This window comes from Aricia agestis, chromosome 10 (assembly GCF_905147365.1).
Source record: "Aricia agestis chromosome 10, ilAriAges1.1, whole genome shotgun sequence".
NCBI lineage: Eukaryota > Metazoa > Arthropoda > Insecta > Lepidoptera > Lycaenidae > Aricia > Aricia agestis.
Genome location: NC_056415.1, coordinates 9965918 through 9980222, shown reverse-complemented (window position 1 = coordinate 9980222; position 14305 = coordinate 9965918). Strand labels below are relative to the sequence as shown.

The following is a 14305-nucleotide window of genomic DNA, read 5'->3' as shown; positions in this document are numbered from 1 at the left end:
CGATACCACTTTGACATAAAACTTAACAATCCTAGTTAAAAAGTCTATCATAGTAATAACAGAGTAGACAGAATGATAGAGTATGCCGACTTAGAACTGATGTTGAAATTTTTAAATTTGACGTATTATGACGAAAATCGTCGCTAGGGTTGTTAACTTGTTACCTACGAATTCAAAACTATGACATATTCGCTGGACGTGGTCCTCTTTGGTCGTATTGTTGTTTGTGTTTTGGCACATACGATCAAAATTGACAGAATCTAATTATGAAATCTTTATTTTAAATATTTAAAAATAAATTATATCAGCCAGCGCGAGGCACATTCCGTTCATAATCCTAGTGAAACCCGACGAATTTGACAGATATTGAAACCTGTCCGTTTGTTTGCAGTCGAACTACTGGTCGTTATGTCTATTGTGGTAATACCTAAGATGTTCGTATAGGTTAGATATTATGACAATAGTTATAATATGTTATAAATCGTTGCTTTGGTTGTGGTCAACGTGATACATGTATATGAAGACCAAATAGAACAGCAGATCTAAAATGGTCGCTTTGAAGAATCATGATATGAATCATAGTATGATTCGTTTTTCTAAAATCGCAAAATGCAACTCTGCTTGCAATTCATTTCTGCATTTTTGTACTGATTTGACATTTGTCAGTTTGACAGTTTTGACAATTCATTTGCTGAATTGAATGAGAGGAATTGCTAAATGTGACCATTTTAGCCCCGCAGAGCGCAAATAACTACTACCTAACATATTATTATGATAAGCAATTTAAACTTGAACTTCGTTGCTTTTACAGATGTAAAAAATTCAAAGAAACAGCCAACTGTAAGCGGAGCTAAGTAGTTAAGATGCAAAGAAAACACCACTTAACCCTCTCTGTGGGTAGTCCAATTAGGACTTAGGTGAACCATATTTTACTCATCATCGTCATCATAGTCTTTTACCGTCCACTAGTGCAGGTAGGTCTCCAACAACGAACGCTAAACTAGACGTAGGCTTACCCAAAAATGTGCCAACCATCCCAATCTTGGGCAGGCCTCATGCATCCGCTGTACACCACTTTCTTCAATTACGTCGGTCCATCAAATTACCAGAGCAATGGGCGAAATTTCTTCGACGCCCAGGGTGCTGTTACTTGTTAGTGCATGTGGCGCCCTTTTATGTTTGATTTTGGCGATCATTTTTATCCGGCGTCCTGGGCGGTCGCCTAGCGTCGCCCTCCCCTAATGCCGCTTCTGGCTACGTTTGCCTAATCGCGGTATCCACGTCAACACAGTCTGCTCTGCTCCATCGACCCTCTCTCTGCAGACATGGCCGGCCAACTTCCGTTTAAGCATGCCAATTTTGTTACATCATCCTTATCATCGCCTGATAATACGATATGACATCAGATTAGATGTTTGCAAGCAGCACTGCCGTTGTTATGCGGATGAAATTGTAAAAAAATACAATACAGATAATGACTATCTACAGGGTGTAACAAAAATAAGTGATAATACTTTAGGGTGTGTACGTGTTCCTTGAAGAGAGTTCACTGTAAAAGTAGCAGCGCTGAAAGACGAAAATTTTTTTTCACTTTTGTATGGGCAAGGGCCCGAGCGTCACGAGTTTCCCCATACAAAAGTGAAAAAAAATGTTGGTCTTTCAGCGCTGCTACTTTCACAGTGAACTCTCTACAAGGAACACGTACACACCCTAAAGTATTATCACTTATTATTGTTACACCCTGTATATGAAATATATTACTTAGTTCCATTTAACATTTGAATAAAAACATATTAAAACGAAGCGTAGTGAATAAGGAATTTTTTATGATATAAAATATAGAAATTATCTAAGTACTTACTTCTAATTAACATGGACGACTAAAAACAATAATATTGAAATAATAAAAAAAATATAAAAAATTGAAAAATTCTTATTTCGAGACATTAGTTTTACTTCATTTAGATTTTAGAACGATAACGATAATTAATATTATCTCTCTTTTAGTTTTGACCGTACTAACTAGGTACCTATATAACATATAAGATTATTTATTAATATTAATATGTACTTACAACTTTGCTATGTTGAAAAAATATACAAAATAAGTTTAAAAATTTAATTTTTTTTGTATTTAGGTGGACACACTCCAAAATATATTATATCTTGTAGCGTGTCTCTTTAGTAAGTACATACGTGAGATATGTGGGGCCCAAATTTTTTTATGCTTTTAATAGGAAGCTTAAAATATTTTAGCAAAAACTTTTCACGTCCATTTTACACATTTTCGCAGATATTTTGAGGGTTTAAAGTACATAAAACTCATAATTTTTCTAAAAATTGCCAGTGACACACTTTCCCTTCCAAAAAAAAACTTTTTTGTCGATTTATGTTATTGTTAATAATGCTAGCTGTCCCGGCACACGTTGTTTTGCTATAAAATTATTTTCCCTGTTTTCCTGCTTTTCTCTTGAAGTTTTTTCCGATTTTTTTCTATTGACCTCGCGGAGCCCGAGACGTTTTCAACGAATGCAAAACCGTGGAAATCGGTTCTTGCGTTCTGGAGTTATAATAGCGTCAGGAAGGAAAACCCGACTTATTTTTATATATTAGATCTATTATAACGATGTCTTCAATCACCAATAATTGTTTATCTATAATAATTATATTATGTTTTGCTGACAAATAATGATGATAGCAAAAAAATGTTATTTATAATTTATGAATATAACGATATCTATTATTCACTCTACAAGTCTTGTGATTGTAATTAGTAGAGACCACACAGATAGCCCTTTAAGGAGCCTTTAAGCAGCTTTTGAGAATTTGACTTTACTTAATTTGGCTCCATCTTTACACAGATGGAGCCAAAATTATTTGCCAAATGTAGACAAAATAAACAAATAATTTTTGAACTCATGTAGAGTTCGCAATCGCGCGCGAGCAGTCTTGATGGTATGTGATGCCCTTGCCTTACCTGTTGAATATAATATCTATACCAGTTTGCTCAATAAGGATCATTTGAAAGAAGCTTTTATGCTAGGTCTTTTGAACCTGGGCTAATAATAATTATTATCAGCTACAAAAACATCAACAAGTTGCATTTTGCTCGTTTCCGCCGTTTCAGTAACAGTGGATACATAATATTTTCGATGCGTGATAGAAAAACTATATATTACTTACAAAAAAAGTATGTAACACAACAGTAATTATTATATTAATTATTTCTTGTCTTTTCTTCGCCGCACCGGCGCGCGGCGCGTCGCGGCGGTCTACTTTCCCTGCGTTTTACGAATTTTCATTCAGGTCCTGCCCTGGGTCTCCTGATACACAAGTTTAAATTTAGTACCAATCCCATAAGACAAAACGCACAAAGCTGCTAGATACTACCAATTATTATTAGTTCAGTAACTGCTATTTAAAAACCATGAGTTGCCATAAAAATACATTATGCAATATGTAGTGATGGAATAAATCAGGAATATTGATATTTTAATCGGCATAATTGCGATAAGCGACTTGTCTACTGATAGACTGAGCGGAAGATTTATACGACATCGGAATACTCTATCTAGTATAGTAAGTGGCGTTGACCGTGAAACACATTGTTGGAAGCTGTATTACTAAAAAGTAAAAACAAAATATCGTAAGTACTTTTGTTTTATCCTTATTATTCTATTAGAGTTTTTAACATATTTTCTATTTTATCAGCTAATAGTTTTATTAATTCTGAATACAAATTATTGTTTACGTTCATCGGTAAGTAAATGATAATAATTATGAATTATATTAAGTATATATGCTTCAAATGTTTGTTAAATTCTAATGAAAAAATTGACTGAATCGATGACTTTTGTAATTGCGTTTTTAATGGATAATCAATTAATAATAATGTTATTTTATAATATAAATATAATTTTACAAGCTATTGGTCATATCACTTTGCCCTTGAAGCTAAATATAAAACCGGTAGGCCAACAACACTCCTAGAAGTCCTATAGCAATGAACTTTCACCAAAACAAATATTATTTTATTTTATCTGTATCTTAGATCAAAACAACAAAATGTTACAAATTATTGTAATAATAATATTTTATATAACGAATTACCATTTACCGAACTCTTTAAAATCATTATCATTTAGAAATAAAATCTTGTTTTTTTGGTATTTGGATAACCAAATAATAATATTATATTTTTTAAATTTAACCGTATACAATTTGGTTGAGCTTTTCCTGCACGGTATTTTTTTTATAAGACACGTAAAAAGTATTTAGACATAAAACAATTTAATTAGGTTGATAAGTAGGTACAAACAATTTTATTTTGGTAGAAATGTTTTGTAGATAGGCCCATAAAATATGATAAGACGTTATTTAAACATGATAACATAATCTGAAATCGTCTCGGTTTAGTGGTAAAGGAAAATATAAATTTTACACTTCAATTTGGTAGATTATGCTTGTTTTTATAACACATCTGTATTGCTAACTGAAAATACGACTAGTTAGCAACGTAATAATAAACGATTTAGCTAACTACTTCCTATCAATCATACTGTTGTGATTGTATCATCGTGTTATTGTCAGTCAAGGCCGTACAGTACATGTATGATACCTATCTACATATTGTGTAATGTTTTTCTTGACATTTTTTTTTCATTTGCCTACATTTACGTGTTAGTTATAATATTATTTTACAACTCTTTTGAAGTTTAACTTATATTTTATGACATAAATTAGTTAAACTTCAAAAGAGTTCACGGTAAAAGTAGTAGTTTTCAAAGAGTTATGTATTCCGTTTTTTCTTGTACTCGTGAAAATTTAATCGAAATTGTACTAACAAGTTTTTATTAGTCCTCCCTATGTTTATATTTTTATTATTTTTTTCTTTAAACTATAATAATATTATTTATAACTTTACAGATGGCACCGAAGTTTTATTCAGATGAACTGAGTCCCCCATGCAGGGCTGTGATGATGCTGTGTGAAGCACTTAACATCCCTGTTGAATACGTCGACACCAAACTACTCAATAAGGATCACATGAAAGAAGAATATCTGAAGGTAAGTTATTAAAACTTTCCACCTGGAACGTACCCTTTTTTTTTTTATTATATACTAGTCAAAACAAAATAAGGGCCACCACGTTTTTTAAGTGCCCTCAAGAATTTATGCGATTACAGGATAAATTAATGAATAAATTAGATATATTAATTAATTTTAAATTAATGAAAAAAAAGATTAAAAAAATATTTTAAAACATCTTATACCGAAAAATCAAATATTGAGGGAAAATTATAGAGAAAGAAATAACTGAATAACTAAAAAAATAAAAAGGTGTTCAATTATTTTTTTATTTTTTTATATCTGGTATGGCCTCCTCGTTTTCTAATGCACTCTTCCAGTCTTGTAGGTACACTCTCCACAAGGTGAACAATTGTTTCTTGCGGAATTTCTTCCCAGTTTCTTTTCAGCACGTCGATCAGCTGTCTCTCATTGTGGACGGGTTGGTCAGTGCTTCGGACCTTTCGTTTTAAGATGTCCCACATGTGCTCGATGGGATTCAGGTCCGGACTGTTCGCAGGCCAGGGCAAGACCTGTATACCAGCGGACTCTAGGGCTTCCCTGGTGGCTCTAGCTGTGTGTGCGCGAGCATTGTCGTGCATTAGGTGGAATCCTGCGCCAACTCTGTGTGCATATGGGGCCACGTGGGCTCCTATGACCTCCTCGATGTATCGCTGAGCCGTTATCGTACCTCCACTGAGAATCACTAGCTCGGTTCTGCCAGACATAGAGATTCCTCCCCACACCATAACGTTAGGACCCCCAAATCTATCACTTTCATGAATGCAGGCATCGGAAAATCGCTCTCCTTCACGTCTCCAGACTCTAATGCGACGATCATCACTACACAATTTCACTTTGCACTCGTCAGTGAACAATACTCTGCTCCAATCACTCATATTCCATACGAGATGCCGCCTGGCAAACGATAATCGGTTTGCCAAATGAGCACTCGTTAAGGGAATTCGTACTAATCGTCTTCTGGAGAACTGCTGGTCCTCGTGTAACCGATTTCTAATCGTTTGGTCACTGACGCTGGTTTCCGTCGCCTGCCGCAGACGGTTTTGTATAGAGCGGGCTGTGCTGGCGCGCTCTCTACGGGCCGTCAAGCGCACGTAGCGGTCCTCCTGTGCGGTGGTTGCTCTTACTCTACCAGATCCCCGTCTTCTGGTTAGTGCCCCAGTCTCTTGAAATCGATTCCAAGCATTTTGAATGTATATAATTGGGGCCGTCTATGGACTGTTCGTCCATATCCTTTTTTTGTTATTGTATTATTTAGATTTTTCGCACCAAGGGTAATTGAAATAATATTATGAATTTGAATTAATTGTGGTATATATATATATATATATATATATATATATATATATATATATATATATATATATGTATATATATATATATATATATATATATATACATGTATATAAGCAATATATATGTACTTCATAAAATAGACTATAATATATTATACATATAATAAATAAATATATATTTATTGTTTTATAAATTACATAATATTAATATTTTGAACGGTGAGGTCCCAGTCGGTGTGGCGGCCAGTAGGTCCGACATTTTCCGATTTCCTTAGATTTTATGCTGCTCCACCCTTTGCCTTTAGATGTTGTGACATTGGCTTGGTGGAGAGGGGTCACTCAAGCTGGGTGGAGTTTCTAGGGTGTTAAAGAGATATCGTTCTGTGTCGAATCTACCCGCCATGTGGCTTAGGACTTTATCGTTCCTGTCTTTTATACCCATTTTTATGTTATAATCTTTTATGTGTTCGGTTGACACCTCCGTGGCTCTTTTTATGAAGCTTGCCACAGCGTCTCCATCAGTGTCAGTGTAATAGACACAGGTGTTAGTGTGCCGGGATATAGCTGCAACTGCATCGGGACTTGGTCTGTATGATAATCATCGAAGGACTCGTTAATCCTTGAGCTTCATGGATTTTGAGGACGCGAGAGTCCGTTCCCGATCCATAGCCTGTATTAGTGAGGGCTGCTTTCTCCTCTTGTGTGTGAACATGATACAGGGTATTTAGATCGGCTTTAGGTATTCTCGCTCCTGTATACTTCATTAGCTTTAGGGACCGCACAATTTCCTTCGATGAATAGATGTTATTATAGACCATGCTTAAGGCGTATGCCACATCCATAGGGCTCCTGTGTGTGCAAGACAACTCCTGGGTGATGTTGGTTACCAGGTTTGAACGAGTGTAATTAAGTTTAAAGAGGTTGGTTAATATCTCCAATGAGGATGAAATCGTTGGCGTCTGTACGTGAACGTACCCATTTAATGTTTGATTAAATAAAACAGCGGAATTGGTAATTGATAGTTATTCGACCTCGAGAAAAATTTATTCGACCTCCGGTCTTTGGGGGGAGTGAGGTGGCGGTATCCACAATTCGCCTAACATTCCTGCATCGCGATATCGAAGTTTTCAAAGTGTATCGGTATAATATACAATATACGACGGCTGAAATGTATCACGCGGGCTCCGGCCTGCCGCCTGACCGAGCAATGATCATACCACTTTGCTCGGTCGGAAGATATTCCTTTAGGGTCGCCACGCTTATCCCATAAAATAATATAAAGTAATTATGGCATCTGGCAAAGATGTAATTTTTTAAGAATGCATCCTCTGCGATCCATGTGGATTTATTGTGACTCCTTGGTATCATCCCCAACCCAATACTGCTCATAAATTGAACGATATGGTGGGGTTGGTGCCACGAATTTCATCTGTGGATGAGTATTCGTGGCGACCAAGGTGCCTGTTCCTGCTCTGTAGTAGAGCAAGACAGTCGAGGAAAAGGTGAATAGGTGTCTCATCATCCTAGCTCCTACTCACAGAATCTGCAAGTCGTTGTGCTACAAATACCCATTCTGTTTAGGTGTTTGTTGAGCTTGCAGTACCCAGTTAGGCTTCTGGTAAGGATTCTTAATTGATTCCTACTCAAGGTGAGCACTTATATATCTGATAGTTTCTTGTTGAAGCCAGGAATTAGCGCCTTGGAGAGCCAGGGGTCTCAGCCCATTGCTTCCTGATTAGTCTGTGACCCCGTTCCTTGAGCACTGGCTTTGTGGTACTGGGAGGTATGCCACAGACCGGTTCTGGGTCATATATGAGACTCTCCTCCCCAAGCCTAGCCAGTTCGTCAGCGGTTTCATTGCCGGGGACGTTACTGTGGCCCGGGACCCATACTAGGCGGATGTTGTTGTTCCTTCCTTTAAGTGCAGCTTGACTATCGGAGAAGATAAAAACATTTTTACTAACTAGGGTCTGGCCATCTCCAGGTTTTCTAGTGAACAACAGAGGATAGCGAAGTCCTCAACCTGAAACACGGTCGCAAACTCCCCCAAACAGGCATATTTGCCTTTTGGTGGCCTGCCTTCGTAGGAGAATCCGGCTCCCGCACAGTTGTCTTTCCTTGATCCATCCGTGAACCAAACTATATCGCTAGGGCGGACATCCATTAGGATTTTTCTTTTCTAGTCCACCCTAGCAGGTTAGATAGATAGATAATTACTTTATATTATTTCGTTCAATTACCAATTGTATTCTATAAGGACCAACGCTAAAACTCGCGCGGGCTCACGTGTGTAGAAAAATATAGTATGAGCAGCGCAGGCGCGTGCGACGAAGTGCGGACGCGGGCGACGACGCTGCCCATACTATTTTTAGGGTTCCGTACCCAAAGGGCAAAAACGGGACTCTATTACTGAGACTGAGACCCATACTAGGCGGATGTTGTTGTTCCTTCCTTTAAGTGCAGCTTGACTATCGGAGAAGATAAAAACATTTTTACTAACTAGGGTCTGGCCATCTCCAGGTTTTCTAGTGAACAACAGAGGATAGCGAAGACCTCAACCTGAAACACGGTCGCAAACTCCCCCAAACAGGCATATTTGCCTTTTGGTGGCCTGCCTTCGTAGTAGAATCCGGCTCCCGCACAGTTGTCTTTCCTTGATCCATCCGTGAAATAAACTATATCGCTAGGGCGGACATCCATTAGGATTTTTCTTTCCCAGTCCACCCTATCAGGTTAGATAGATAGATTAGATAGAATATGCCATAATAACTTTATATTATTTCGTTCAATTACCAATTGTATTTTATAAGGGCCAACGCTAAAACTCGCGCGGGCTCGCGTGTGTAGTAAAAATATAGTATGGGCAGCGCAGGCGCGTGCGACGAAGTGCGGACGCGGGCGACGACGCTGCCCATAATATTTTTAGGGTTCCGTACCCAAAGGGCAAAAACGGGACCCTATTACTGAGACTTCGATGTCTGTCCGTCTGTCTGTCTGTCTCCAGGCTGTAACTCAAGAACCGCTATAGCTAGACTCCTGAAATTTTCACAGATTATGTATTTCTGGTGCCACTATATCAACAAATACTAAAAACAAAATAAAGTTAATATTTAAGGGGGGCTCCCATACAAGAAACATTATTTTTTTGTCTTTTTGGCTCGTGATCCATAATGGCTACATATAGACACTTGAAATTTTCACAAAATCCACAATTTTATATGTACTTTAATTATTATTTTTTATATCTATGGACGCTTCACACCACGTCAGTCTGTCCCCGTGCTAAGTACCTAAAGGACTTGTGTTACAGGTACCAGACAACGGAAATATATTTAATACTTTTAGACTATACATATATTTAAGATTTTTATTATATCATACACATATTTAATACACATCCAGACCCGGGAACATTGAAAACTTTTTGTTCCGTCGGCGGGATTCGAACCCGCGACCCCCGGCTTGAGCTACCAACGCGCTCACCACTGAGCCACAGAGGTCGTCAAAGGTTAAATAATAAAATTAAAATAAAATAAATAGTTAAGGGGGGCTCCGATACGAAAAAACACAATTTTTTCCTTATTTTCGATCTATAACGGTACGGAACCCTTCGTGTGCGAGTCCGACTCGCACTTGGCCGATTATTAATTTATAAGTACGAGTTTTAGCGTTGGTCCTAATAGTAAATTAGGAAGTACGGTTGAATGGCATATCTATGCGTTTTTTACTAACAGTTTAATAAAATTCGTAATTGCTAATTAAGAATATTCATTTCACCTTTTTTTTTTTTTAGAAAAACCCAATGCACACAGTACCGATCCTTGAAGATGGTGACTTAGTCATTCACGACAGGTAAAGGACTTATATCATCCCATTAATGTTACATAATAGGTTGTTGTTGTTACATACTACCTTTTAAGCCCCATAAGAGCACTAACAATAGAATAACAATAGATTTCCAAGAATCCGCGATCGAAGGATTAATTTTATAAATGTTTTAATGTCGTATCTCCCTTTTTAACCGACTTCCAAAAAGGAGGAGGTCATAATATGTTCGGCTGTGGATATATTTTTTGTAAGCTTAAGTATAATATTAGTATAGATATTAGTATAATATCTATACTAATATTATAAATCGGAAGAGTTTGTTAGTTTGTTTGTTTGTTTGAACGCGCTAATCTCAGGAACTACTGGTCCTATTTGAAAAATTCTTTCAGTGTTAGATAGTCCATTTATCGAGGAAGGTTATAGGCTATATTTTATCATGCTAAGACTAATAGGAGCGAAGAAATAGAGGAAAGTGTGAAAAAAACGGGGGGAAATTATTTGAAAGGGTTTATTTGAACGCGATAATCTCAGGAACTACTAGTTCTTTTATAATCAAAGTTATTGCAATGTACAAAGATTTTTATGATATTATTAATTATTTTGTTGTTACAGTCACGTCATTCTCACTTACTTGACTGAGAAATATGGAAAGAATGGATCTTGGTACCCTAAGGACTTGAAACAAAGGGCACTCGTTGATCAAAAACTTTACTTCGAGGCGCTTATGTTCACTAAAATGAGGGCCATCACTGTAAGTTAACTATTGTCAATATTTTATACTCAATATATATAATACTTTGGGGTCCCGTAAAGTTATAGTTATATAGTTCACTGTAAAAGTAGCAGCACTAAAAGAGTTTTTGTTTTGAGATTTGTATTGGCCCGAACGTCACAAATTTTCTCATACAAAAGTAAAAAATATACTCTTTTAACGCTGATACTTTCACAACGATCTCGATATACGGAACCCAGATACAAACCCTAAAGTGATTATCACTTAGTTTTACCTACACCCTGAATAAAATCACTAACACTCGATTCCTGCAGTGGTATTTTTTTAGAGTTTATCTATTCCACAGAGTAATTGTTGATTGATTATAGAATTGACGTTAGCCAATCAAAAATAATTATTATATATAAACTCCTATTTATGTAATACTAGATGACGCCCACAACTCCGTTGCGCTGAAACTCGTTTATCGCGCGGGAACCGTACATTTTTCTAGGACGAAAAGTATCCTATGTCTTTTCCCGGGACTCAAAGTACCTCCATGCCAAATTTCAGCCAAATCGGTTCAGCGGTTTGGGCGTGAAGAGACAGACAGACAGTCAGACACACTTTCGCATTTATAATATTAGTATGGATTGACTACAACACTCATGATTGACAAAATTTAAAAGCCGAAAATATTCCCCAAAAGTCCCATCCATACTATTATTACTCTGTCTCTATAATAATATTATAAATGCGAAAGTGTGTTTATCTATTACTTCATCACGCTCGAACCGCTGAATCGATTTTGCTGAAATATGGGATAGAGATATTTTGAGTCCCGAGAAAGGACATAGGATACTTCTTATCCCGGAAAAATGTACGGTTCCCGCGCGATTAACGAATTTTGGCGCAACGGAGTTGCGGGCGTCATCTAGTTATAAATAAAAGCATTTATACACTTTATATTATAAACAATTTATAATTGAACGTTACCATTTCAGTACGCAGCAATCTTCGAGGGAGTAAGGGTTCCGTCCGAAAAGGTTATTAACGAACTAGTTCAAATGTTTGAGTTCCTGGAACAATTTCTGTCCCGCACGAAATTCGCCGCCGGCGACCACATGACCATTGCTGATATCTCACTCATCGCAGTGCTGTCGACGATCAACGATATAGTTCCAGTGGATGCGAACAAGTGAGTAAATACAGTGTGTTAGTGTAAACCTCGACGACGACCTCTGTGGCTCAGTGGTTAGCGCGTTGGTAGCTCAAGCCGGGGGTCGCGGGTTCGAATCCCGCCGACGGAACAAAAAAAGTTTTTCAAAGTTCCTGGGTCATGGATGTGTATTAAATATGTGTATCATATAATAAAAATCTTAAATATATGTATAGTATAAAAAGTATTAAATATATATCCGTTGTCTGGTACCTGTAACACAAGTCCTTCAGGTACTTACCACGGGGCCAGACTGACGTGGTGTGAAGCGTCCATAGATATTATTATTATTATTATTATAAACACCGTTATCCTTGAAACCATCAAATGAGCACGGGCTCATGTTTCAAAAGTTGTTCATTTTGACGGCAAAATGAACAACTTTTTCTATGAAAACAATGCTGGGAACTCAAAAAAAAAATACCGTCTCCATACCGGATGCCCGGATCAGCAATTTGTATGGGTATGAAGACGGATTTTTTTGAGTTCCCAGCATTGTTCTCACAGAAAAAGTTGTTCATTTTGACGGGCTCATTTGATGGTTTCAAGGATAACGGTGTTTACACTAACATCTTGAGAGGTGTAAAAGGACAACAGAATGGAACGAAGTTCTTTCTTATACGCCATTTAGTATACGCACAGGAATACTTACTAATAACGCCCTCTGCCCCTAACATGCATACCTGCATGTTAGGGGCAGAGCGAACTTCGTACCACTTCCCTAACCTTTCAAGACTACCAGAAATATTTCAAGGCTAAAATTAGGCAAATCGGTTCAGCCTTTTTTCGAGATTGAGCGAGACTAACAAAATTTAAAATTAATTTTTTTTCTTAATCAAAATCAAAATATTTATGTCTAAATAGGTTAACAAAGTTAACACTTTTAGAACGTCTACATGAGGCCTACCACCGGTAAATTATAACTTAGATTACTGTGATACAGTAGCTGGACTTGGTCCAAGCTAGTGTGGACTACTGGACTCAAGCGCTGGATCAGCTTTGTTTCAATGTCGTGAGTTCATGACTAGCATAGTAGCACAGCACTATTATATATTATTAACTAGCGACCCGCCCCGGCGTCGCACGGGTATAAAATATACAACCACTGAAAAATTATTAAAATGGATAGCCTATAATCCTTCACGTGGTCTGCTTCTTATCTGTGCCAAAGAACATAAAAATAAGATAGAGATAAGCCCTTTTAAATAATTTCCCCTGTTTTTTACATTCTCCTATTAGTCTTAGCATGATAAAATATAGCCTATAGCCTTTCTCAATAAATGGGATCTAACACTGAAATAATTTTTCAAATCGGCAAAGTTGCCTTTCAACTCAAATTGCGACAGAATTTGCTAAACAGCGTCGATGAATGAACCGTATGCGCCAAAAAAAACTATCCATTCTAGTCATTACACCCGCTACCACTGCTAAGTACAGATTCTGTATAATATTAAATTATACAAATTAAGTACCTGCACTCTTCCTTAGCCTTTTTAGCCCTGTAGCCTTTTTAGGCGACACAACGAAATGGGAAAAGAACGTACGGAAAAAATAGGTTTTGAAAGAATGACAAAATGTGTGAATATTTTTTTCAATTATTCTATTTTCTATTTCAGATTCCCGAAAACTGTAGCCTGGATGCAGGAGATGCAGAAACAATCATTCTACCAAAGCAAGAATGTGGAAGGAAAGGAAAAACTGAAGGCCATACTGAAGAAATTCCTCGATATTATGAACTGAATTTAAATTAATAATGTATAATATATTTTTTAAATAATTTGGTTTCATTCAATGTAATATCTATAAGTGTCACGAAATAAATAGTAAATTAAATATAATATTACTATTCACACACAAGATGAGGAGATAACAATACGATATGACTTAATAATAATGTTTACTGACAAATTAATAACATTAATAAAAAGTAAAGTAGCTATTATATAGGGAACGCACATAATTAACTATATAACTACTTTAAGTAAGTCACATGTCAAGTCGGATTTGAGACGCTAGTGCTTCCTAACTTATATACTTCGTATAATATAATTAGTACGCAAAAACGATGATACATATAGTTTGTATATTGTATAAGAGAATGCGCAGAAACTGCAGGTGACACCACAATATCAAGTAAAATCAAGAAAAAAAATAAAAAAAAAT

At 36.7% G+C, this 14305-nt stretch overlaps 1 protein-coding gene across 1 annotated transcript; it reads left to right on the top strand.

The window, feature by feature from the left end:
* The first annotated feature begins 3579 nt into the window (after positions 1 to 3579).
* Positions 3580 to 13920, top strand: LOC121731093 (glutathione S-transferase 1-like). Its single transcript, XM_042120427.1, has 6 exons — positions 3580 to 3646; positions 4927 to 5067; positions 10177 to 10235; positions 10824 to 10962; positions 11928 to 12121; positions 13759 to 13920. Exons 2-6 carry the CDS (start codon positions 4927 to 4929, stop codon positions 13880 to 13882), a joined length of 657 nt encoding a protein of 218 aa, XP_041976361.1. The 5' UTR covers positions 3580 to 3646; the 3' UTR covers positions 13883 to 13920.
* The last annotated feature ends 385 nt before the right edge of the window (positions 13921 to 14305 follow it).

Coding starts and splice junctions, on each gene's coding strand:
- LOC121731093 (XM_042120427.1), top strand. CDS start 4,927: ATGGCACCGAAGTTTTATTCAGATGAACTGAGTCCCCCATGCAGGGCT. Junction 10,963..11,927: donor CTAAAATGAGGGCCATCACT/GTAAGTTAACTA, acceptor TTACCATTTCAG/TACGCAGCAATCTTCGAGGG. Junction 12,122..13,758: donor GTTCCAGTGGATGCGAACAA/GTGAGTAAATAC, acceptor TTTCTATTTCAG/ATTCCCGAAAACTGTAGCCT.